The sequence below is a fragment of the Salmo trutta genome, chromosome 15 (genome assembly GCF_901001165.1).
Source record: "Salmo trutta chromosome 15, fSalTru1.1, whole genome shotgun sequence".
NCBI lineage: Eukaryota > Metazoa > Chordata > Actinopteri > Salmoniformes > Salmonidae > Salmo > Salmo trutta.
Window position 1 is genome coordinate 61,119,375 of NC_042971.1, and position 26,275 is coordinate 61,145,649.

Sequence of the window (26,275 nt, forward strand, 5' to 3'; positions counted from 1 at the left end):
TCCTGCAAAGTTTCTCTTCTTTTAAGAACCAGCCCAAGGTCCAAAGATTGAGGGGCAGTAAACCAGGGATGACAAACACTTGACCTGAGCTGTGATGCCAAGCCATCACTAAAAGTGGCCTATTGTTGGTGGGGTTAAGTCCACATTTCTTTAAGTACATAAAGGTGCTCCACAGGGGTCGATACTAGGACCTGTTCTTTTCACTATTTATAGAAACGTTATTCGTCAATCTGTTGTAAATGTATTCTTCAGTGCCTTCAGAAAGTATTAACACCCATTGACATTTACAGCCAGAATTTAAAATGGAATTGATATACTTTTTGTTACTGGCCTATACACAATACCCTATAATGTCAAAGTAGAATTATGTTTGAATTTTGAATTTTTACAAATTAATTAAAAATGAAAATCTGAAATGTCTTGAGTGAATAAGTATTCAAACCCTTTGTTATGGAAAGCCTAAATAAGTTAATGAGTAAAAATGTGCTTAACAAGTCACATAATAAGTTGCACAGACTCACTCTATATGCAGTAATAGTATTTAACATTATTATTTTTTTATTACCTCATCTCTTTACCCCACACATACAATTATCTGTAAGCAGTGAATTTCAAACACAGATTCAACCACAAAGACCAGGGAGGTTTTCCAATGCCTCGCAAAAAAAAGCAGTCATTGAGTATCCTTTTGAGCATTTGCTACACTTTTTAGTCAGACCCGCTTTAGCGTCGTTTAGCCTTGTTTACAAGTTCTAACACTTGCGGGTCTGAGTAAAAAGTTAAAAAGTAACCATTCAAGGCAGTTCCGGTGATATAATGTTTACAGACTAAAAGTATGTGGGTTTTAGGAGAATCATAAAACATATTTTGGACTTTGAGATTTCATAACTGATATTGTGTCAAATGATGATAGAAACCCTCGTTATTTAATTTAAGGATTTTTAAATTTCAGCGTCATTATTTCCATATAGCCTACACTTTGTCGTTCTGAACTTCTAACGCGAGTAGGACGATTTGTCTTCGTGGTGAAGAGCAGCTGCTCACCTATTTGACACCTCCAACACAGCCAAAGCATCAGTGTGTCGCTTATCGCTTGAGCTGATTAAATCGAGGCCTTGATTTATGTATGGTGAGTTGGTGGAGCAGCAAAACCATCAGCACAACAATAAAAGCATAGAATCCTAATATACATACATAAAACATAAAACGGTTGAATCTGTACCTTCATCTGAATCGAAGTGATACTGTTCACTGATACACAGTGGTGGAAAATGTACCATAGTGTCATACTTGAGTAAAAGTAAAGATACCTTAATAGAAAATGATGCAAGTCAACCAGTAAAATTCTACTTGAGTAAAAGTCTAAAAGTATTTGGTTTTAAATATACTTAAGTATCAAGTCATTGCAATTGCTAAAATAAACTTAAGTATCAAAAGTAAAAATATTTTCAAATTCCTTATATTAAGCAAACCAAACAGCACCATTTTCTTTTTTAAACGAATAGACAGGGGGCACGCTCCAACACTGACATCATTTACAAACAAAGCATGTATTTAGTGAGTCCACCAGATCAGAGGCAGTAGGGATGACCAGGGATTTTCTCTTGATAAGAGTGTGATCATTCAGCTACAAATGCCTCTCCCTAATGTCAATATGCCTTGTCCATTGCTGTTTTGGTTAGTCATTTTTTGTCTTATTTCACTGTAGAGCCTCCAGCCCTGCTCAATATGCCTTAGCTAGCCCTTATGTTCCACCCCCCACACATGCGGTGACCACACCTGGCTTAAATTGTGCCTCTAGAGACAAAACCTCTCTCATCGTCACTCAATGCCTAGGCTTACCTCCACTGTACTCACATCCTACCATACCCTTGTACAGTGGGGCAAAAAAGTATTTAGTCAGCCACCAATTGTGCAAGTTCTCCCACTTAAAAAGATGAGAGATGCCTGTAATTTTCATCATCGGTACATGTCAACTATGACAGACAAAATGAGAAAAAAAATCGAGAAAATCACATGAATTTTAATGAATTTATTTGCAAATTATGGTGGAAAATAAGTATTTGGTCACCTACAAACAAGCAAGATTTCTGGCTCTCACAGACCTGTAACTTCTTCTTTAAGAGGCTCCTCTGTCCTCCACTCGTTACCTGTATTAATGGCACCTGTTTGAACTTGTTATCAGTATAAAAGACACCTGTCCACAACCTCAAACAGTCACACTCCAAACTCCACTATGGCCAAGACCAAAGAGCTGTCAAAGGACACCAGAAACAAAATTGTAGACCTGCACCAGGCTGGGAAGACTGAATCTGCAATAGGTAAGCAGCTTGGTTTGAAGAAATCAACTGTGGGAGCAATTATTAGGAAATGGAAGACATACAAGACCACTGATAATCTCCCTCGATCTGGGGCTCCACGCAATATCTCACCCCGTGGGGTCAAAATGATCACAAGAACGGTGAGCAAAAATCCCAAAACCACACGGGGGGACCTAGTGAATGACCTGCAGAGAGCTGGGACCAAAGTAACAAAGCCTACCATCAGCAAGGGCATTGAAGATGAAACGTGGCTGGGTCTTTCAGCATGACAATGATCCCAAACACACCGCCCGGGCAACGAAGGAGTGGTTTCGTAAGAAGCATTTCAAGGTCCTGGAGTGGCCTAGCCAGTCACCAGATCTCAACCCCATAGAAAATCTTTGGAGGGAGTTGAAAGTCCGTGTTGCCCAGCGACAGCCCCAAAACATCACTGCTCTAGAGGAGATCTGCATGGAGGAATGGGCCAAAATACCAGCAACAGTGTGTGAAAACCTTGTGAAGACTTACAGAAAACGTGTCATTGCCAACAAAGGGTATATAACAAAGTATTGAGATAAACTTTTGTTATTGACCAAATACTTATTTTCCACCATAATTTGCAAATAAATTCATAAAAAATCCTACAATGTGATTTTCTGGAAAAAAATTCTCATTTTGTCTGTCATAGTAGAAGTGTACCTATGATGAAAATTACAGGCCTCTCTCATCTTTTTAAGTGGGAGAACTTGCACAATTGGTGGCTGGCTAAATACTTTTTTGCCCCACTGTACATTATGCCTTGAATCTATTCTTCCGCACCCAGAAACCTGCTCCTTTTACTCTCTGTTCTGAACGCACTAGACTAACAGTTATTTTAGCCTTTAGCCGTACCCTTATCCTACTCCTCCTCTGTTCCTCTGGTGATGTAGAGGTTAATCCAGGCCCTGCAGCCCCTAGCATCACTCCCATTCCCCAGGCACTCTCAATTGTTGACTTCTGTAACCGTAAAAGCATTGGTTTCATGCATGTTAACGTTAGAAGCCTCCTCCCTAAGTTTGTTTTATTCACTGCTTTAGCACACTCCGCCAACCCGGATGTCCTAGCCATGTCTGAATCCTGGCTAGGCCACCAAAAATCCTGATATTTCCATCCCTAACTATAACATTTTCCAACAAGATAGAGCTGCCAAAGGGGGCGGAGTTGCAATCTACTGCAGAGATAGCCTGCAGAGTTCTGTCATACTATTCAGGTCTGTGCCCAAACAATTCGAGCTTCACCTTTTAAAAATCCACCTTTCCAGAAACAAGTCGCTCACCGTTGCCTCTTGTTATAGACCCCCTCGGCCCCCATTTGTGCCCTGGACACCATATGTGAATTGATCACCCCCCATCTATCTTCAGAGTTTGTACTGTTAGGTGACCTAAACTGGGACACGCTTAACACCCTGGCCGTCCTACAATCTAAGCTAGATGCCCTCAATCTCACACAAATCATCAAGGAACCATATCAAAATGAGATTTTGTTTTACTACAATGTAAAAACAATTTAAACTGAGCCATGTTGGTTTAAAAAGCTGACTCTTCCAAATGATTTTTTTCCCCAAATGAATAATTATGAATAGATCCACCATTGAGCACAAAAACAACACTTGTTACAGAATATTTTACATAGAAATAACATCTATCAGACAAACCATGCCTGACAACATGATCCAATAAGACAGAAAAATAGAAGAAAATGTAAAGGCTGCTACAACCCTGCTACAACCAGCTACAACCCTAAATCCGTAACCATGGGCACCCTCATAGATATCATCCTGACCAACCTGCCCTCTAAATACACCTCTGCTGTCTTCAACCAGGATCTCAGCGGTCACTGTCTCAAAGTCTGCGTGCGTTCTGGGTCCGCGGTCAAACAACCACCCCTCATCACTGTCAAACGATCCCTAAAACACTTCAGCGAGCAGGCCTTTTTAATCGACCTGGCCCGGGTATCCTGGAAGGATATTGACCTCATCCCGTCAGTAGAGGATGCCTGGTTATTCTTTAAAAGTGCCTTCCTCACCATCTTAAATAAGCATGCCTCATTCAAACAATTTTGAACTAAAAACAGATATAGCCCTTGGTTCACCCCAGACTTGACTGCCCTTGACCAGCACAAAAACATCTGATGGCGTTCTGCATTAGCATCGAATAGCCCCCGCGATATGCAACTTTTCAGGGAAGTCAGGAACGAATATACTCAGTCAGTTAGGAAAGCAAAGGCTAGCTTTTTCAAACAGAAATTTGCTTCCGGTTGCACAAATTCCAAAAAGGTTTGGGACACTAAAGTCCATGGAGAATAAGAGCACCTCCTCCCAGCTGCCCACTGCACAGAGGATAGGAAACACAGTCATCACCGATAAACCTACGATAATCGATAATTTCAATAAGCATTTTTCCACGGCTGGCCATGCTTTCCACCTGGCTACTCTCAGCACCCCCTGCAGCAACTTGCCCAAACCGGAGGGCCTGTTGTTCGGACCTCTGGCAATCTCTATGGGTGTGCCACAGGGTTCAATTCTCGGGCCGACTCTCTTCTCTGTATATATCAATGATGTCGCTCTTGCTGCTGGTGATTCACTGATCCACCTCTACGCAGACGAAACCATTCTGTATATATCTGGCCCTTCTTTGGACACTGTGCTAACAAACCTCCAAATGAGCTTCAACGCCATACAACACTCCTTCTGTGGCTTCTAACTGCCTTTAAATGCAAGTAAAACTAAGTGCATGCTCTTCAACCGATTGCTGCCCACACCTGCCCGCCCGTCCAGCATCACTACTCTGGACGGTTCTGACCTAGAATATGTGGACAACTACAAATACCTAGGTGTCTGGTTAGACTGTAAACTCTCCTTCCAGACTCACTTTAAGCATCTCCAATCCAAAATGAAATCTAGAATTGGGTTCCTATTTCGCAACAAAGCATCCATCACTCATGCCGCCAAACATACCATCGTAAAACTGACTATCCTACCGATCCTTGACTTCGGTGATGTCATTTACAAAATAGCCCTCAACACTCTACTCAGCAAACTGGATGTAGTCTATCACTAAAGCCCCATATACTACCCACCACTGCGACCTGTATGCTCTCGTTGGCTGGCCCTCACTACATATCCGTCGCCAAACCCACTGGCTCCAGGTCATCTATAAGTCTTTGCTAGGTAAAGTCCCGCCTTATCTCAGCTCACTGGTCACCATAGCAACACTCACCTGTAGCACGCGCTCCAGCAGGTATATTGCACTGGTCATCCCCAAAGCCAACACTTCCTTTGGCCGCCTTTCCTTCCAGTTTTCCTGTCCTGTCCTGCTAAGCTTTTCAAATGTAACGAGTACTTTTGGGTGTCAGTGAAACTGTATGGAGTAAAAAGTACATAATTTTCTTTAGGAATATAGTGAAGTAAGAGTAAAAATAGTAAAGTATAGATACCCAAAAAAACTACTTAGTAGTACTTTCAAGTACATTTACTTAAGTACTTTACGCCACTGCTGATACAGACCATAAGAACATGTTAACTTAAATATGCAATCCAAAAAGAGTAAAACAAATAATGACATATTGGAGCCATATCATGGATAATGACAGATTTATTATAGTAACATCAACAAAATGACAGATTTTAGCTATATAAAATACAATGCAAGACACAGCATTCATCTGAACCAATAGCAACACATTTACAAAAGCATGAACTGACACGTTCTATATTACGGTTGGCAAGTCAGTACACACCCCTGGTGTACAGTATGACACACCAGAGGTATTACAGTTCTATTGTAGAATACAACAAACCAATGGTGCAACAATTCAATATTCCCTTAATGGAGGGTACAACAGCAAATATGCATATAATGGAGTGTACAGAACATTAAGGACCATCAGACGGCCTCAATTCGTCAGGGGCATGGACTCTACAAGGTGTCCAAAGTGTTCCACAGGGATGCTGGCCCATGTTGACTCCAATGCTTCCTAAAGTTGTGTCAAGTTGGCTGGATGTCCTTTGGGTGATGGGCCATACTTGATACACACAGGAAACTGTTGAGCGTGAAAAACCCAGCAGCGTTGCAGCTCTTGACACTCAAACCGGTGCACCTGGTACCTACTACCATACCCCGTTCAAAGGCACTTCCGGCTTGCCCCATTAAATCTTTTGTCTTGCCCATTCACCCTCTGAATGGTACCCATACACAATCCATGTCTCAAAAATCTTTCTTTAACCAGTCTCCTCCCCTTCATCTACACTGATTGAAATGGATTTAACAAGTGACTTCAATAAGGGTTCATAGCTTTAACCTGGATTCACCTGGTCAGTCTATGTCACGGAAAGAGCATGTTTTCCTAATGCATATCATCTCTTCAAACGTGTGTATTTCTAAATCAAAGTCTTGGGTCAATCTGTTGACCAACAACAGTCTTACAAATCAAATCCAGAATTACCTGAAAGGCCTTGAATTGACCAGGAGGAGTCACAAGAAAATAAGGTTGAGGAAAAATCTTCTCAAAAAAAGATCAGACAGTCACTGTCAAAACATTTTGAAAATAGCATAAACATTTCCATAGGACAAAATATAGTGAAACCCCTGACGACTCCAGGAAGATAGTGCACAACAACAAGTCCAAGACAAGACAGGAAAGAACAACACCAAAGACAAGCATTGATTTCATAAAAACCCCCAAATATAAAAATATACAAATCGGAACCATTTGGCAGATAGAGGATTCATCTATTCACACGTCTGAAAGCACACTTGTTTTAACTGACAGCCCAGCTATCTTTGAGTAGAACACAGAGAGTATGAGGGTTAGCATTCTGCTAAGACCCTAGACTGTCTGTCCTGAGAGTTATCACTAGTCCCTCAGTCCTTTCAAAACTGCACACGTTCAGTCTGGTAACAAAGACATGCATTAACCTCTTATTGCTTCACAATTTAGTCCAACTCCGCCAAAGACCGCCATAGTTTAATCTATCTCAATTAGAATCAGTCTGTTAGGAATGATTGTTCAAAACGCAAATACTGGCTACAGCTAGCTAATGCTAACACGAAAGCGGTTTCAGCATCACGGAGCCTACAGCGGATAGATCTGAATGAAAGCCCTGAAATCCTAAAAAAATAAACATTGTCTATGTGCGAGTCAATAGAATGTCAACAGATTTTTTTATTTTATTTTTTATCCCAAACACTGTTCTGTTCACAGAGTCTTTACTTCACAGCTTTCCATCCTCCAGATGCTGTCCATCCTCCAGATGCTGTCCATCCTCCAGATGCTGTCCATCCTCCAGATGCTGTCCATCCTCCAGATGCTGTCCATCCTCCAGATGCTGTCCATCCTCCAGATGCTGTCCATCCTCCAGATGCTGTCCATCCTCCAGATACTGTCCATCCTCCAGATACTGTACTTCACAGTTCTCTCTCTCATACTGGTTTTATATGTGAGAGACTCGCTGGGAAGATCTCTCAGTTCAGACAGTGATGATTGTGAAAGTGAGATCTGACAGAGCAAAGGTACTAACTGGTTGATCTCTTAAAAAATACAAGTTGATATGCAAGGCCTGTCTAAGGAGACATCTAAAGCTCAACTATCTGTCAGCTATTTTCCTTTGATAAAGTTCCAAAGCAGTCAAAACGCAAAGAAAAATCAATCACTTTTTCAAAATACACCAAATCACTGAATTGCATCTGTAAACATCACAAAAAAGAGAAAATATATTGATTGTTTGTAGATCAGTTCTCCACTGATAAGATTCAGGCAGAGAAGTGAGACTGGTTACATTACGGTCAGTGCTAAAGGGAAGTGCTGCTTTAAGGACAGCTGCTCCTAGTCAGTGTCCGTGCAGTGTGATTGAGTGCTTGTGGCTGTGCGTGGGGATGGGTGCTGTTCTGTGCACGTCTAATCTTGTACAGTTTTCCGGGTCAGCCTGTGGTCAGACAGCGGTCACATGCAGTCGACCACGTTGCTGGAGCCCTGGCCCACGTCTCTGATCTGGCTGATGTGAGTGGAACAGACGGCCACTCCTGCTCCGGCCCGGCAGTGAGAGACAGACCCCACCAGCTCCCATCTGAGGAACACACGGTCAGACCAGGTGGTTATGTATTATGATCAAGTGTCAGTTAACTCACCAGACCTAAAAAAAATTTTTTTAAAAGACTAGACCCTCTTTTAAGTAGAAAACAGTTACCCATCTGTGCTAGAGCCTTGAGCATACCACACCTGGGTGAAATACTTGGTGTGCTTGTTTAAACTTACATAGTACAACCTCTTCCTTGAACTTGAACTGTAACCCTGCTCTCTCTCCCTCTCCCTCTCTCTGTGTCTCACCTGTTCATACGGGGGTCGAAGGCCTCCACTGTGTTAAGATAAATGTTCCCGTTGTGACCGCCGACTGCGAACACTCGACCCATGACCGTGGCCACGCCCACTCCGCCTCGGGGCGTGGTCAGCTCAGAGACGTAGTTCCAGCGGCAAAGACGGGGGTCCAAACGTTCCACAGAACTCAGCGGGGAGTTGTCATCAAAACCGCCTGACGGAAGACGGGAGTTCAGTAACACCTCGGTGGAGCACTGACTAACAAACTATAAATGAGCAATTACAGAGTTGAAGGCTTGTACACGCCATGTCTCAAATAAAGTAAGGTGTGTACATACTGTAGGATAATGGCTCAATCAGTGCAAAATGTGATATGAATAGCATAACCCGGTCAGTGAAGCAGCAGGCAATAAAGATCCACTCCTCTGCCCAGCAAGGTCAATGCTTATGGTAGACTGAGATAATCAGCAGCTTAACCTCCTCCACAAACACAGCAATGCTGACTCATTTCAACTTGGATCAGCTAAAGGTCAGGCCAGAGCTGTGAAAAAGCCTTAGAGGACTCTACAAATTCAGCTGATAACATCACCCCACCCTTACAGATCACTTTTAAATCAGTAACCAATTTGACAAAACATGAACTTTTCTCTGTTCTGTCTCATGTTTACAAGCCAGCCCCTTGTGTTTGAGTGTGTGAGAAGCATGTGACCCATGTTAAATAGCAGCCAGTAGGCTGGGTGGTAAACACTGATAAGAAATACAACGTGACAGTGATATGTGGTTGTCTCACCTCGTTTAGTTGAATTCACTTACAGTAAGTCAATCACATCTTCTAAATCAGTGTTTCCCAAACCAGGTCCCGGAGACCCCAAGGAGTGCACGTTTTGGGATTGGCCCCTAGCACTACAAAGCCGATTCAAATAATCAACTCATCATTAAGCTTTGATTATTTGAATCAGCTGTGTAGTGCTAGAGCAAAAACCATAACGTGTGTCCCCCCCTGGGGTCCCCGGGACCTGGTTTGGGAAACACTGTTGTAAATGATTAACATGTCAATTCAGTAGTACTGTGCAGTGTTCTTACCCACGACATAGAGGCACCCGTTCAGCTCACTGACTCCGTTCCCTGCTCGTCTCTGGCCCATCTCCCTGACCTCTGTCCACTTGTTGAGGTGGGGGTCAAACCTCTCCACACTGGACAGAGAGGCCACACCGTCGTTACCTCCCACAGCATACACATGACTCTGACAGGACAGGAGAGGACAGGACAGGGTTCAACAAGTCATTCTCAGTGCTTGTGGACTGAATTAGGTGCTGCTACTCATTTTGGATGTTGGAACTAAGCCGATATAAAAAAAAAGAGGCTTAGCAATTCAAGAAGTACAACATTTGAGGTGTGTTCCTGTTACTGATTATTATTGCCCACGGACATGGTCAGACTTCAAATCACACAAACAGCACAGGGAATAAAATCTCTTTACTGAATGGTGTAAAATAATCTTTCGTGAGGGTAATGTCACCTGTTGAGTGTTAAAATGAAGTTTCTCTATTCACAGCCATTAAACTCTAACTGTTTTAAAGTCACTATTGGCTAATGCTCAAAAGGATATTCAATGTCTACCAATATGGTGCCCTTCTTTGAGAGACATTGGAAAACCTCCCTGGTCTTAGCGGGGGGGGGGGGGTTGTAAAACCTCCCTGGTCTTAGCGGGGGGGGGGGTTGTAAAACCTCCCTGGTCTTAGCGGGGGGGGGGGTTGTAAAACCTCCCTGGTCTTAGCGGGGGGGGGGGGGTTGTAAAACCTCCCTGGTCTTAGCGGGGGGGGGGGTGTAAAACCTCCCTGGGCTTAGCGGGGGGGGGGTTGTAAAACCTCCCTGGTCTTAGCGGGGGGTTGTAAAACCTCCCTGGTCTTAGCGGGGGGTTGTAAAACCTCCCTGGTCTTAGCGGGGGGTTGTAAAACTTCCCTGGTCCCAGTGAGATTCCCAGAGTGAGTCCATGCAACTTATTATGTGACTTGTTAAGGAAATGTTTACTCCTGAACTTATCTAGGCTTGCCATAACAAAGGGGTTGAATACTTATTGACTCAAGACATTTAAACTTTTAAATAATTTGAAAAGAAAAAAAAATCTCAAAACATAAATCCACTTTGACATTATGGGGTATTGTGTGTAGGCAACTAACACAAAATCTCAAAATCTGGCTGGAACACAACGAAATGTGGGAAAAGTCAAGGGGTGTGAATACTTTCAGAAGGCTCTATATAATACTGTATGTTCAGTGCAGTCATGTATCCATGCTGTTCTGCTGTTCTTACCCCTAAGGCCACAGAGCCCACCCCTCCTCTGGGTGTGTTCATGGACGCCACAGCAGTCCAGCGGTCGCTCTCGATATCGTATCTCTCCACGTCGTTGAAGCACGAGTTGTCATCTAGACCTCCGATGGCGTAGATAGGACCTCCCAGAGCTGCCAGAGCTATGCCCCTTCTACACACATACAGGACAGCATTGACAATAGGGCAGTATATCAGAGAGAGTATAATTAGGGATCTTTATGGATGGCTGTAAAATGACATTTCTGAAACAAAACTCATTAGAGAATTGCCTCCCCCCCCCCCCAGACATGACATACCTCTTAGTGTTCATGGAAGCCTTCATCATCCACTTGTTAGTGAGCGGATCAAACATCTCCATGTTGCCCAGGTGTTCACTACCATCATGCCCCCCTACTGCATACACTTTACCTGAGGACACCAGAGCAACGTTAGGACTACGAGACCATAGACAACCTGACATTCTAAATACGGTCAACTCCACAACTTTTAACACTTTTAATTCTACGCATTTTGCCACGAGGCGGAGACAAAATGTGCAGTTTTAAAGTAACTGTCCAGTGAAAATATAACTTTTAAAAAGTTCCTATTCTGTTAGCTCATACCCAAATAATGTTGTGGACTCATTCTATACTTGTATTTGTGGCCAAAACATAAATTGGAGAAGAAAAAAAAAATGTATGTCTCAAAAATGCTTGCTATTTCTTCATTGAGTATGATGTCATATTCCTGAGGAGGATGAGCTGGCCAATCAGCAGTCTACTCGTATTCATATGTTTTGTGACGGTATACGCCCACACCATTCAAAACACAGAAAAGCTGATTTTTAACATGCTTAACATTTTTTGGCAGGAAAACCATTTCACTCATATTGTAAGTAATTATAGGTCATATTTCATAGAAATAACATTGGACAATTACTTTAAAGCACATTTTCTGCAATTCCACACATTTTGCCATGGCTTATGCCGTGTTCTTATGCCATCTGAGTGATTCAAACATAATAAAATCAATGGGGATCCCATGCCATTTTGGGATTTGTTTTTATTCTTCCTGTCTAGTTATTATTCTGGTGGTTGTTAGTTCTCAAAGATGATCTTATTTTAAAATATATAGGTCCATTATCTTTTCTACATACTTTATATCTGGTTTTAGTCATTTAAGTATATAGTCGTGGCCAAAAGTTTTGAGAATGACACAAATATTAATTTTTACAAAGTCTGCTGCTTCAGTGTCTGTAGATATTTTTGTCAGATGTTACTATGGAATACTGAAGTATAATTACTAGCATTTCATAAGTGTCAAAGGCTTTTATTGACAATTACATGAAGTTAATGCAAAGAGTCAATATTTGCAGTGTTGACCCTTCTTTTTCAAGACCTCTGCAATCCACCCTGGCATGCTGTCAATTAACATCCTGACTGATGGCAGCCCATTCTTGCATAATCAATGCTTGGAGTTTGTCAGAATTTGTGGGGTTTTGTTTGTCCACCTGCCTCTTGAGGATTGACCACAAGTTCTCAATGGGATTAAGGTCTGGGGAATTTCCTGGCCATGGACCCAAAATATCGATGTTTTGTTCCCCGAGCCACTTAGTTATCACTTTTGCCTTATGGCAAGGTGCTCCATCGGGCTGAAAAAGGCATTGTTCGTCACCAAACTGTTCCTGGATGGTTGGGAGAAGTTGCTCTCGGAGGATGTGTTGATACCATTCTTTATTCATGGGCTGTGTTCTTAGGCAAAATTGTGAGTGAGCCCACTCCCTTGGCTGAGAAGCAACCCCACACATGAATGGTCTCAGGATGCTTTACTGTTGGCATGACACAGGACTGATGGTAGCGCTCACCATGTCTTCTCCGGACAAGCTTTTTTCCGGATGCCCCAAACAATCGGAAAGGGGATTCATCAGAGAAAATGACTTTACCCCAGTCCTCAGCAGTCCAATCCCTGTACCTTTTTCAGAATATCTGTCCCTGATGTTTTTCCTGGAGAGAAGTGGCTTCTTTGCTGCCCTTCTTGACACAAGGCCATCAGCTAACAGTCTTCGCCTCACTGTGCATGCAGATGCACTCACACCTGCCTGCTACCATTCATGAACAAGCTCTGTACTGGTGGTGCCCCGATCCCGCAGCTGAATCAACTTTAGGAGGCGATCCTGGCGCTTGCTGGACTTTCTTGGGAGCCCTGATGCCTTCTTTAAAACAATTGAACCGCTCTCCTTGAATTTCTTGATGACCCGATAAATGGTTGATTTAGGTGCAATGTTATTGGCAGCAATATCCTTGCCTGTGAAGCCCTTTTTGTGCAAAGCAATGATAACGGCACGTGTTTGACAGAGGAAGAACAATGATTCTGTCTAAAAATCTGTCGTTCTGCCCCTGAACAAGGCAGTTAACCAACTGTTCCCCGATAGGCCGTTATTGTATATAAGAATTTGTTCTTAACTGACTTGCCTAGATAAATAAAAGGTTAAAACAAAAAACAAAGAAGTTAAGAGAGATGGCTGGCCCTGGACAAAGGTAAGATTGCTGTCTCCTTGGGCACATGGATTTGTCACATAAATGCACACATTCATTCAGGTTGCAGACCATGTAACTAGGGAGTGCAACAATATAAATAGCCTAGTTATTGGGTTCGTAACATAAACCTAATTCTTATTATTATTATGATGGCTGCTCTCCCAACACACATCTATTCTCCATCCTTAATCTGCAAAGCATTCAGTGAGTACAGGGGGAAAAACAGCACCTAAGACCAGTTTTGGAGTTCTGGCTCTCTATCCATTTTCTATTTCCCCCTCCCTCCCTCTCTCCCTCCCTCCACCTCCCTCCCTCTCTCCCTCCCCCTCCCTCCCTCCACCTCTCTCCCTCCCTCCCTCCCTCCCTCCCTCTCCATCCTCCACCTCCCTCCCTCTCCATCCTCAACCTCTCTCTCTCTCCCTCCCTCTCCATCCTCCCTCTCCCTCCCCCCCTCTCTCTCTCCCCCTCCCCCCCTCTCTCTCTCTCTCCCCCTCTCTCTCCCTCCCTCCACCTCCCTCCCTCCCCCTCCCTCCCTCTCCATCCTCCACCTCTCTCCCTCCCTCCCTCCCTCCCTCCTCCACCTCCCTCCCTCTCCATCCTCCACCTCCCTCCCTCTCCATCCTCCACCTCTCTCTCTCCCTCCCTCCCTCCCTCCTCCACCTCCCTCCCTCTCCATCCTCCACCTCCCTCCCTCTCCATCCTCCACCTCTCTCCCTCCCTCCCTCCTCCACCTCCCTCCCTCTCCATCCTCCACCTCCCTCCCTCTCCATCCTCCACCTCTCTCTCTCCCTCCCTTCCTCTCCACCCTCCCTCTCCCTCCCTCCCCCCCTCTCTCCCTCCCTCCCCCCCTCTCTCTCCCCCTCCCCCCCTCTCTCTCCCCCCCTCCCTCTCTCCCCCTCTCCCTCCCTCCCTCCCTCCCTCTCCATCCTCCACCTCTCTCCCTCCCTCCCTCCCTCTCCATCCTCCACCTCCCTCCCTCTCCATCCTCCACCTCCCTCCCTCTCCATCCTCAACCTCTCTCTCTCCCTCCCTCCCTCTCCATCCTCCCTCTCCCTCCCTCCCCCCCTCTCTCCCTCTCTCCCCCCCCTCTCTCTCTCCCCCTCCCCCCCTCTCTCTCCCCCCCTCCCTCTCTCCCCCTCTCCCTCCCTCTCTCCCCCCTCTCCCTCCCTCCCTCCCCCTCTCTCTCTCTCCCTCCCTCTCTCTCTCCCTCTCTCCCTCCCTCTCTCCCTCTCTCCCTCTCTCCCTCTCTCCCTCTCTCCCTCCCTCCATCTCTCACCTCCTACAGAGATGACTCCAACATGTCGTCTCCTACTGTTCATCTCAGGTCCGAAGAACCAGCTGTTCTTGCTGATGGAGTAACACTCGATGCTGCGGAACGGGTCACCAGAACCACCCCGCCCACCCACACAGAACAACACACCTGAAGATGAGGCAGAGGTCAGAGGTTAGAAGTTATGAGGTCAGAGCAGGTACAAATAAAAACACCACACTCTGCAATGCCAAGCTCAACACATCAATATCCACCCTGAGGAATCAATCAACCATTTAGGGTTTAGTTATTCGTCAGGCTCGTATAATATAAAAATTAAGATTTTTCCTTTATCATTGTTCTGTGATGTCCTCAACACAATCACATAGCTGATTGACGATTAGTTGGACAAGCTGCCAGTCTGTTACCTGCAGTGTGTTTCCTAGGCGTTGTTCTGACAGAATACTCAAAGTCCGGGACAACCTTGTTGCTAAGGTGCAGGTGATAGTTTCTGGCTTCATCCAGCAGATCTCTGCAGCTCAGGTTCCCTCTGATCATCTCCTCTTTGGCCACCGTGGCCGTCAGGAAGTCTACTGGGAGCAAGGGGAGACGCACCTACAGGAGGTATGGATACACAGCACACAGTCAACACACAGTCAACACACACTGCACAGCACACAGTCAACACACACAGCACACAGTCAACACACACTGCACACAGTCAACACACACTGCACACAGTCAACACACACAGCACACAGTCAACACACACTGCACTGCACACAGTCAACACAAACACACACACAGTCAAACACTACACACACAGTCAAACACTACACACACACACACACACACACACACACAGTCAAACACTACACACACACACACACACACACACACACACACACACAGTCAAACACTACACACACACACACACACAGTCAAACACTACACACACACAGTCAAACACTACACACACACACACACACACACACACAGTCAAACACTACACACACACATACACACACACAGTCAAACACTACACACACACAGTCAAACACTACACACACACACACAGTCAAACACTACACACACACAGTCAAACACTACACACACAGTCAAACACTACACACACACAGTCAAACACTACACACACACAGTCAAACACTACACACACACACAAACAAACAAACACTACACACACTCAAACACTACACACACACACAGTCAAACACTACACACACACACACACACAGTCAAACACTACACACACACACACACACACACACAGTCAAACACTACACACACTCAAACACTACACACACACACACAGTCAAACACTACACACACACAGTCAAACACTACACACACACAGTCAAACACTACACACACAGTCAAACACAGTGTCAAACACTACACAGAACTACAACTAAGTATTGATGAGGAAAATGTTCCACAAACACAACATACTACACACAGCACCTACAAGCATAAATTAAACAAAATACCAAAATCTCCCCAACCAGCCCAAGCTGTGTGACTAAGGCTGCGTTTACACAGGCAGTCCAATTCTGACATTTGTTTCACTACATGGTCTTATGACCAATCAGATGTGTAAAAATCTAATGCAATTAGACAAAAGACCAAATAGTGGAGAAAAAATATATTAGAATTGGGCTGCCTGTGTAAACGCTGTCTTTCAGACCTACCTGGGTCATGATCTGCTGCAGCCAGGCCTCGTGGTGTTGAGGGTTATTCTTCAGCCACTTGACAGCAGCGGTGTACACCTGAGTCTCAGAGTGAATGTTCAGATCACTGGAGGACAACAGGGTTCTCAGGTGAGGAGGCGACACGCACGGGAAGTCCTCACAGTCCACCACTTCCCGGAAGTGCTCGCAAGCGTAGCGATCCGCCATGTCCATTAGGTCGACGCGGTTGTGGCTCTCGGCAAAGGTGCGGACAGCCAGGCAGTTGGAGGGGTGGAAGTGGGCCTTCATGTACTCACAGCAGGCTCTGGCTACCAGCTCTACCTGCAGTATACAGGCTGCGTAGAGGAGGGGCTGCACGTTGTCCACTGTCAGGGTCAGACGAGAGGAGTAGGCGAAACGCACCAGGTCGTGGATGGCGTCTCCGTCAAAGTCCTTGATCTCAATCAGGTCCTGTTTGGCCTCGGACATCTCAGACAGGAACATGGCCCTGAAGTAAGGGATGACACAGGCCAGCACCAGCTTGTGGCATGGTATCAGCCTGCTGCCCACCTGAACACAGGGAGAGAAAAGGAGAGAAAGAGTTAACGCAAGCTCACACGTTATTCATTCCCTGAACTATTCAGCCCACAAAAGGTTTTGTTGGTTAATTTGTGTCTTTTATTTATTTATTTATTATATATTTTTTTAAATAAGCCTAACTGGTTTCCACCAAACTTCACAAACACAGACATAAGGCTATTATTTTTTGCCTTGGAGACAAATAGAATTAGGAATTAGAATACCTGAGTAGACATGAACCTTCTTATGTTGGGATAAAGGGCAGCCATTTTGGTCAGGGAGTTGATCAACCATGATTTGCCAGCGCTTTGATAAGACATTGTAAAATAATGAATTTTGAATAATTTTTCTGCACTGTATGTTTGTTAGCTAGCCAGACAGTTTTAGAGGAATGACTCCATAAATGATTCAATTTAAAAAGGCCAATATGCCAACATTCCATTAAAAAAAAAATGCAGTCCATCCACAGTCATACACTGGCTGACTTCAGTTGATGATCGGACTTAGACAAGTTGTAAATGCAAGTACTAATATTTTATCATAATAGTACTCACAGCTTTCCAAGAAAACTAAAAAGTAGACATTTACATATATTTTAGAGGCTATTTATACAGAAAGTGTGTAAAACCCGAATAAACTGTATTTATAATTATGACTATTTTAGGTTGACAATAATTAAACAATTTATGATATCACATGCCTTACTTTTATTTTCCTGCATAAGTCAAATCAGGATTAAGCCTCTACTGCCATTGGCTACTGGGGCGGCAGGTGGCTACTGGGGTGGCAGGTAGCCTAGTGGTTAGAGCGTTGGGCGAGTAACCGAAAGGTTGCTGGATCGAATCCCCGAGCTGACAAGGTAAAAATCTGTCGTTCTGCCCCTGAACAAGGCAGTTAACCCACTGTTACTAGGCTGTAATTGAAAATAAGAATTTGTTCTTAACTGACTTGCCTAGTTAAATAATGGTAAAATAAAATAATTAAATACAAATTCTAATTAGACTGGTTTGGATTTCTCCCTGACCAATATGGCTGCCATTTTCACTCCATTCTGGAACTTTGAGTGTTATTGACATCTCAACCCCTCTAGTAATTTAATATCATCTCTATGCTTTACCCATTTCACAAATAGCTAGTAGCCAAAGAGCTAGTGGCTGAGCATTGTGAACACTATAAAACCCCACTCTGCCTGTCCCTCGCGTCTATGTCCAGACCAACCTTCAGTGTGACATCACAGAGCTCCCCCACTTCGTAGAACTGCCTCAGGGAGTCGTGGAAGTCCTTCCATGCCTCATGGGCCTCAAAGACAAAAGATCCGTCAGGCTCAGAGTCTCCATCAGGCCTGGTGGTGGTGGTGGTGCCCTGACGGTTCTCCTTCTCCTGCTTGAGCTTATGCTGCTTGGCATGCTCCGGCACCATGTCGCCTGGAGCCATCACAGTCTACAGGGAGTCAGACCTGGGAGGAGAGAGAGGGGCAAGATGAAGGGGAGAAAATTCAGAGAGCTTGTTAGAAGGAAGGGGGGGGGGGGTAGCCTAGTCCTGTACATTTACAGCCAACCAAATGTTCCCTCTGTCCCACACTCAGTGGAAAAAACAGGTCAAGCCAATTCTCACAAGAGGCTAAATGTATGATGACACGGTTGGGAGTAGAGAGCTGTAGACTAGAGACGCCCCTGTGTGAGCTCTCTCTCTCTCGCTGTCAAACTGATACGGCACAGCCTATAAAACAGAGCATCGCAAAACACATTTCCACCCACATTCGACAGATTATGTGGCTTCTCTGGTGAGCTTTCTGCTGCTGAATAGACTCCCTGAGACAATGTGGCCAAAGGCTTCACCACCCCCTCGTCACTATTCTAAAGGACAGAAGACATTTTACAGAGATAATGTGGCCAAAGCCTTCACCACCCCCTCGTCACTATTCTAAAAGGACAGAAGACATTTTACAGAGATAATGTGGCCAAAGGCTTCACCAACCCCTCGTCACTATTCTAAAAGGACAGAAGACATTTTACAGAGATAATGTGGCCAAAGGCTTCACCACCCCCCTCGTCACTATTCTAAAAGGACAGAAGACATCTATTGTAGGGGTGTAACATTCACCATTACACAACGGTCCTTGATTCAAATGTTTAAGATTCAAATGTTTAAGATATGACTGCATCAGTCCGCAGACCACAAACCGATCCAAATTGTAGCACCGGTGAGAAAAATCGATTCAAAACGTTATGAATAGCCGATTGACCTTTTTGTTGTTGTTGTTGCTCATATTAGTTTCTACCTACCGAAAATAACTCATTTTGTGACAACTGACTTCCAGTATCGAAACTAAGCATTTAACTGCGGTGACAGTCATTGATGCATGCAGAACAACCCTAGGGAGTAGCCTAGTCAAACTGCACACTGTGCCCAGCTTTGCTCGCTATATTAGACTTTATAAAGTTGAGTGACAACCTGTGTAATTTGCTAGTTTATTGTTATCTATGCGCTGTTGAAAAGGGTGTTTTTCCAGAATAAAGGTTAGATACCAGAGACAACTCATCTGGCTACAGCTGCTGAATGAGGCTGACAATAGATTTTTATTTTGATTGTTCACCATGAGCAATATTTTTTTTAGTAGTTCAGTGTATAAAAAAGGTCATTTTTAGATATACAGGGTAAAGTGATATTTTCATAACGAGGAATCACTTTTTGCGAGGTGCCAAAGCCGCAGGACAAAATGAGCTGACTAAAAGCTTCCAAAAGGTCAAAACCATTTGATTTTGAGATGGGGGGGGGGTGAAATCCAAAGTTGTACTATATATTCACTGGTTATGTCATAGCTCATTTGTAAAGAATAAGTATTGATACATTACAAGCTGAAACACTTCATCTGTTAAAAATGACAAGTTAATGAGTGGGTGATGGTGATTTCAGAACCAGTGGAGGGGGACAAAAAAAACTAATCTGATAGTGATAGTGGGGTGGTAGAGAGGCCCAGCTCAGAGAGGCCCAGCCCAGACGGGCCCAGGTCAGAGAGGCCCAGCCCAGAGGGGCCCAGGTCAGAGAGGCCCAGCTCAGAGAGGCCCAGCCCAGACGGGCCCAGGTCAGAGAGGCCCAGCCCAGAGGGGCCCAGCTCAGACGGGCCCAGCTCAGAGGGGCCCAGCCCAGAGAGGCCCAGCTATTGAGCGCCATCAGCAGCAGATTTTAATTTAGAATGGAACATGAATGTTGATGCAACAAATGTTCAGTGCATTTTGTTCACTAATTAAACTAAACCTACTTGTTTCAAACCAAAACGTAGCATTCCTGTATAGTATCAGAACCCATGTATCTACACTGAGCAAAAATATAAAACGCAACATGTAAAGTGTTGCTCCCATGTTTCATGAGCTGAAATAAAGATCGCAAAAATGTTTCATACATCACAAAAAAGCTTATTTCTCAAAAATGTTGTGCACAAATTTGTTTACATCCCTGTTAGTGAGCATTTCTCCTTTGCCTAGATAATCCATCCACCTGACAGGTGTGGCATATCAAGAAGCTGATTAAACAGCATGATCATTACACAGGTGCCCCTACTGCTAGGGACAATAAAAGGCAACTCTAAAATGTGTAGTTTTGTAACACAGTGCCACAGCTGTCTCAAGTTGAGGAAGTATGGAATTGGCATGCTGACTGCAGAAATGTCAACCAGAGCTGTTGTCAGAGAATTGAATGTTCACTTCTCTACCGTAAGCCATCGTTTTAGAGAATTTGGCAGTACGTCCAATCGGCCTCACAACCGCAGACCACGTGTATGGCGTCGTGTGGGCAAGCGGATTTGCTGATGTCAACGTTGTGAACAGAGTGCCCCGTGGTGGGGGTGGGGTCATGTATGCTATGGGCTGGCATAAGATACGGACAATGAACACAATGGCAATTTGAATGCACAGAGATACCGTGACGAGATCCTGAGGCCAATTGTCATGTCATTCATCCACCACCTCATGTTTCAGCATGATAATGCACAGCCCTGTTGTAAGGATCTGTACACAATTCCTGGAAGCTGAAAATGTCCCAGCTCTTCAATGGACTGCATACTCACCAGACATGTCACCCATAGCTAGCTAACTATAGCTACTGAAACAGATGATGTCGTTTTGCTATGTTTTTGGGGAGGAACATTGTTTGCATCCATGAGCTAGCTAGCTTTTTTTTTTATGACCAGCACTGTAGGTGCGCAAGACAACTTCACCAGCATCATAGCAGACGTATCGATGAATCATTGTGACATATTAAATACGAGTGATAGTGTAATCAATGTTTAATAACTACGTAAAAAATGTATGAAAGCGTTAAATTATTATGTGACGTGCAGTCATATTCAGTTCCTGATTGGTCAACAAGATTATTTGACACGTCAAATAGTGTTATTTGACATCTCTTTTTTGACATGCAAAGACCCAAACGGCGTTCCATAGAAATTCTGGTTGAGAATGAAACAACTGAACAACGAAACAGCACTGCAAGTAAGTGAAAGAAATAGGTTTTGATTAAGTTTTACTGGTAATGGGGACATATGTAAATGCCAACAAAATAACATTTTGGTCAGCAGTGTGGTGTGTATGTGTGTGACCTTTATTTAACTAGGCAAGTCAGTTAAGTACAATTTCTTATTCTGTGTTTTTGTATGTTGTCGAACTGCTTTGCTTTATCTTGGCCAGGTCGCAATTGTAAATGAGAACTTGTTCTCTACTAGCCTACCTGGTTAAATAAAGGACTTGTTCTCTACTAGCCTACCTGGTTAAATAAAGGACTTGTTCTCTACTAGCCTACCTGGTTAAATAAAGGACTTGTTCTCTACTAGCCTACCTGGTTAAATAAAGGACTTGTTCTCTACTAGCCTACCTGGTTAAATAAAGGACTTGTTCTCTACTAGCCTACCTGGTTAAATAAAGGACTTGTTCTCAACTAGCCTACCTGGTTAAATAAAGGACTTGTTCTCTACTAGCCTACCTGGTTAAATAAAGGACTTGTTCTCAACTTGCCTACCTGGTTAAATAAAGGACTTGTTCTCTACTAGCCTACCTGGTTAAATAAAGGACTTGTTCTCTACTAGCCTACCTGGTTAAATAAAGGACTTGTTCTCAACTAGCCTACCTGGTTAAATAAAGGTGAAATAAAAACTAAATAAAATAACATTTACAATGACGGCCTACCCCCGGCAAAAACCCGGACGACGCTGGGCCAATTGTGCCCCGCCCTATGGGACTCCCAATCACGGCCGGATGTGATACAGCCTGGATTCGAACCAGGGACTGTAGTGACACCTCTTGCACTGAGATGCAGTGCCTTAGACCGCTGCGTCAACTATTTTACTGTACCAGAATGCTTAAAAGGCCGCAAAAATGTTAAATATCGGTTATCGGTATCGGATTTTTTGGCAAGGAAAATATTGGATATCGGTATACTAATATATATTATTAGAATACATTATATTAACTGCCTGCATTTGGACATGGAGCAATTACAGTGCCTGTAGCAGGGTTTATGGACAACCGGCATGTAGAAGGTGCTACAATGTAGCCAATGTTGACATTCTAATTAACTTGCTAGACAACCAACAATGTAAATTACACTTGGCTAACTTAGGGACGATTGCTATGATAACCAGTCTTTGGCAACTAGCTAACTAGCCATCTGTTTCATGCTTATGTTTTCAACCAAATAAGTGACACAAGCTAGCTGATGAGAGTTTATCTGTATTCATCTGTCACCATACCACCACAGACCGATGCAGGCACTAAAACCGCACTCAATGAGCTGTATACCTCCATAGGCAAACAGGAAAACGCTCATCCAGAGGCGGCGCTCCTAGTGGCCGGGGACTTTAATGCAGGGAAACAAATACGTTTTACGTCATTTCTATCAGCATGTTAAATGTGCAACCAGAGAGAGAAAAAAAATTGTAGACCACCTCCCCCTCCATATGGCAACTGCTGAATATACCCTGACTCTGTTGCACAGAACGCAAGATAAGTGACACAATTTCCCTAGTTAAAATGCCTTCTAAAATGAATTTCTTTTAACTAAATATGCAGGTTTAAAAAAATATACTTGTGTATTGATTTTAAGAAAAACATTATGCCTACGGTTAGGTACATTGGTGCAATAACAGTGCTTTTTTCGCAAATATGCTTGTTAAATCATCACCCGTTTGGCGAAGTAGGCTGTGATTCCATGATAAATTAACAGGCACTGAAATTGATTATTTGCAACGCAGGAAAAGCTAGTTAAACTAGTAATATCATCAACCATGTGTAGTTTAGTGATTATGTTAAGATAGATTGTTTCTTATAAGATAAGTTGTATGCTAGCTAGCAACTTAACTTGGCTCCTTGCTGCAGTAGCGTAACAGGTGGTCAGCCTGCCACGCAGACTCCTCGTGGAGTGCAATGTAATCCGTGTCCAAATATGCCGATTACCGATTGTTATGAAAACTTGAAATCGGCCATGCCGATTAATCGGTCGACCTCTAGTACGTACATACCCCAACCAGAAGCCATGGATTACAGGAAACATCTGCACTGAGATAAAGGGTAGAGCTGCCGCTTTCAAGGAGCGGGACTCTAACCCGGAAGCATTTACGAAATCCCACTATGGCGTCAGACGAACCATCAAACAGACAAAGTGTCAATACATGACTAAGATCGAATTGGACTCCACCGGCTCCGATGCTCGTCGGATGTGGCAGGGCTTGCAAACTATTACAGACTACAAAGGGAAGCACAGCCAATAGCTGCCCAGTGACACGAGCCTACCAGACAAGCTAAATAACTTACATGCTCGCTTTGAGGCAAGTAACACTGAAACATGCATGAGAACATCAGCTGTTCCGGACGACTGTGTGATCATGCTCTCCGCAGCCGATGTAAGACCTTTTTAATAGGTCAACATTCACAAGGCCGCAGGGCCAGAAGGATTACCAGGACGTGTACTCCGAGCATGTGCTGACCAACTGGCAAGTGTCTTCACTGACATTTTCAACCCCTCCCTGTCGGAGTCTGTAATATCAACATGTTTCAAGCAGACCACCGTAGTCCCTGTGCCCAAGAACACGAAGGTAACCTGCCTAAATGACTACTGACCCGTAGCACTCACGTCTGTAGCCATGAAATGCTTTGAAAGGCTGGTCATGGCTCACAACACCATTATCCCAGAAACCCTAAACCCACTCCAATGTGCATACCACACCAACAGCTCCACAGATGATGCAATCTCTATTGCACTCCACACTGCCCTTTCTCACCTGGACAAAAGGAACACCTAAGTGAGAATGCTATTAATTGACTACAGCTCAGCGTTCAACACCATAGTGCCCTCAATGATCATGGCATGGGTCCTCAGATCCTCAAAAGGTTTTACAGCTGCACCATCGAGCATCCTGACGGGTTGCATCACTGCCTGGTATGGCAACTGCTCGGCCTGCACTACAGAGGGTTGTGCGTACGACCCAGTACATCACTGGGGCCAAGCTTCCTGCAATCCAGGACTTCTATACCAGGCGGTGTCAGAGGAAGGCCCTAAAAATGGTAAAAGACTCCAGCCATCCTAGTCATAAACTGTTCTCTCTGCTACCGCAAGCAGTACCAGAGCGCCAATTCTAGGTCCAAGAGGCTTCTAATCAGCTTCTACCCCCCAAAGCCATAAGACTCCTGAACAGCTAATCAAATGGCTACCCAGACTATTTGCATTGCCGCCCACCCCTACGCTGCTGCTACTCTCTGTTTATTATCAATGCGTAGTCACTTTAATAACTCTACATACATGTACATATTACCTCAATTACATCGACACTGGCGCCCCCGCACATTGACTCTGTACCGGTACCCCCTGATTATAGCCCCGCTATTGTTATTTACTTTAATTATTTGTTATTCTTACCTCTTAATTTATACTTTTTTTCTTAAAACTGCATTGTTGGTTAAGGGCTTGTAAGTAAGCATTTAACTGTAACGTCTACACCTGTTGTATTTGGCGCATGAGAGAAATACAATTTCATTTGATGTACGGTTGTTATGCTAGCTCACTTGCTAATGACTGTTAGCTGGGTAAATAGCTAGCTAGAACTAGCGGTATTTATACGTCTCTCATATCTTTGCGGTACTATAACTTAGAGTATGAGTGTCGGTAGGAGTATGAACAATCATAAGTAATAACTTTACTGGTGTAGTTATATTTTTGCTAGTTAACAACAAGCAATCTGTTCAAATTCATTGGCTAGCAAGAAGCTAGCGAACGTTAACTAGCTAGCTGAAAATTAGCTACTAACGTTACTGAAGTCATGCAAGATGTTTGAGGAAACTAATTACTGTTACCCTCGCTATACATTTACTACATGGTACACGTTGAGCCAATCTACATTAGACAGAGACATTTATTTTTCTGTTACCTCATCTTGTAAAAATCCAATCCCACTTTCATTTACAGGCACAAAAAATTCAACCATTCGACTCGCTCTGCGCAGACATCAATTCGGGGCGTTTCTTGATGTGGGCGTTCCTTGATATCAGGAAATAACCTTCGGTGCCTGCCATTGGTCAGTTCCGGTGTTATGAGATGAATGTTCTCTCGACACAGATTATTTGTTTACATAGCAAATTAGGATAAGTAACTAAAAAAAACAAGTTAGGATAATTGGCGTGATTAGGAGAATAGGGTTAAGGTTAGGCGTATCTACAGCTGTCCCCGAGCGAAAGAAACGGCAATGGACCAATGGCGAGTATCAATGGGTGTAAATGAATATCAAGAAACGCTGATAACAGAAAACGGCCCTAATTGCGGTCTGCAATTACACCTTTCTCGCTCTGGCACAGATGTTGCCGTTTCATCTTCTTTGTCTTTTATATTATAATGGCAGTCCTCAAACAAACGTTTTAGGTGCATGCCGCCACCTACTGTGCTGGAGTGTGCGATCATTATGGTTTGCCAAATTCTGTAGTGCAAATTGTTTATATATATTTTGTTTATTTGTTATTATTATATATATATATTATATATATATATATGATATATATAATATATATATATTATATATTATTATATATATATATATATTATATATATATATTATATATATATATATATATATATATATATATATATATATATATATAATAATAACAAATAAACAAATACCTCCCTACTAACTTCTAACAAACCCTCCCACATCCCCAAACACTCTACCAGTGTGATTGGAGGAAGCCAGCTGTGTCCAACCAGGTTCAGTCAGTGGAGGAC

The 26,275-nt window shown here is 43.7% G+C and overlaps 1 protein-coding gene across 1 annotated transcript; it reads right to left on the minus strand.

Moving 5' to 3' along the window:
• Positions 1 to 7,482: 7,482 nt before the first annotated feature.
• On the minus strand, positions 7,483 to 25,534 carry klhl8 (kelch-like family member 8). The gene is made up of 10 exons (XM_029692426.1): positions 25,428 to 25,534; positions 18,233 to 18,470; positions 16,457 to 17,005; positions 15,176 to 15,362; positions 14,775 to 14,918; positions 11,279 to 11,390; positions 10,965 to 11,133; positions 9,735 to 9,894; positions 8,664 to 8,865; positions 7,483 to 8,403 (listed from the first exon to the last, which is right to left on the minus strand). Exons 2-10 carry the CDS (start codon positions 18,446 to 18,448, stop codon positions 8,280 to 8,282), a joined length of 1,863 nt encoding a protein of 620 aa, XP_029548286.1. The 5' UTR covers positions 18,449 to 18,470; positions 25,428 to 25,534; the 3' UTR covers positions 7,483 to 8,279.
• Between the last annotated feature and the right edge of the window lie 741 nt (positions 25,535 to 26,275).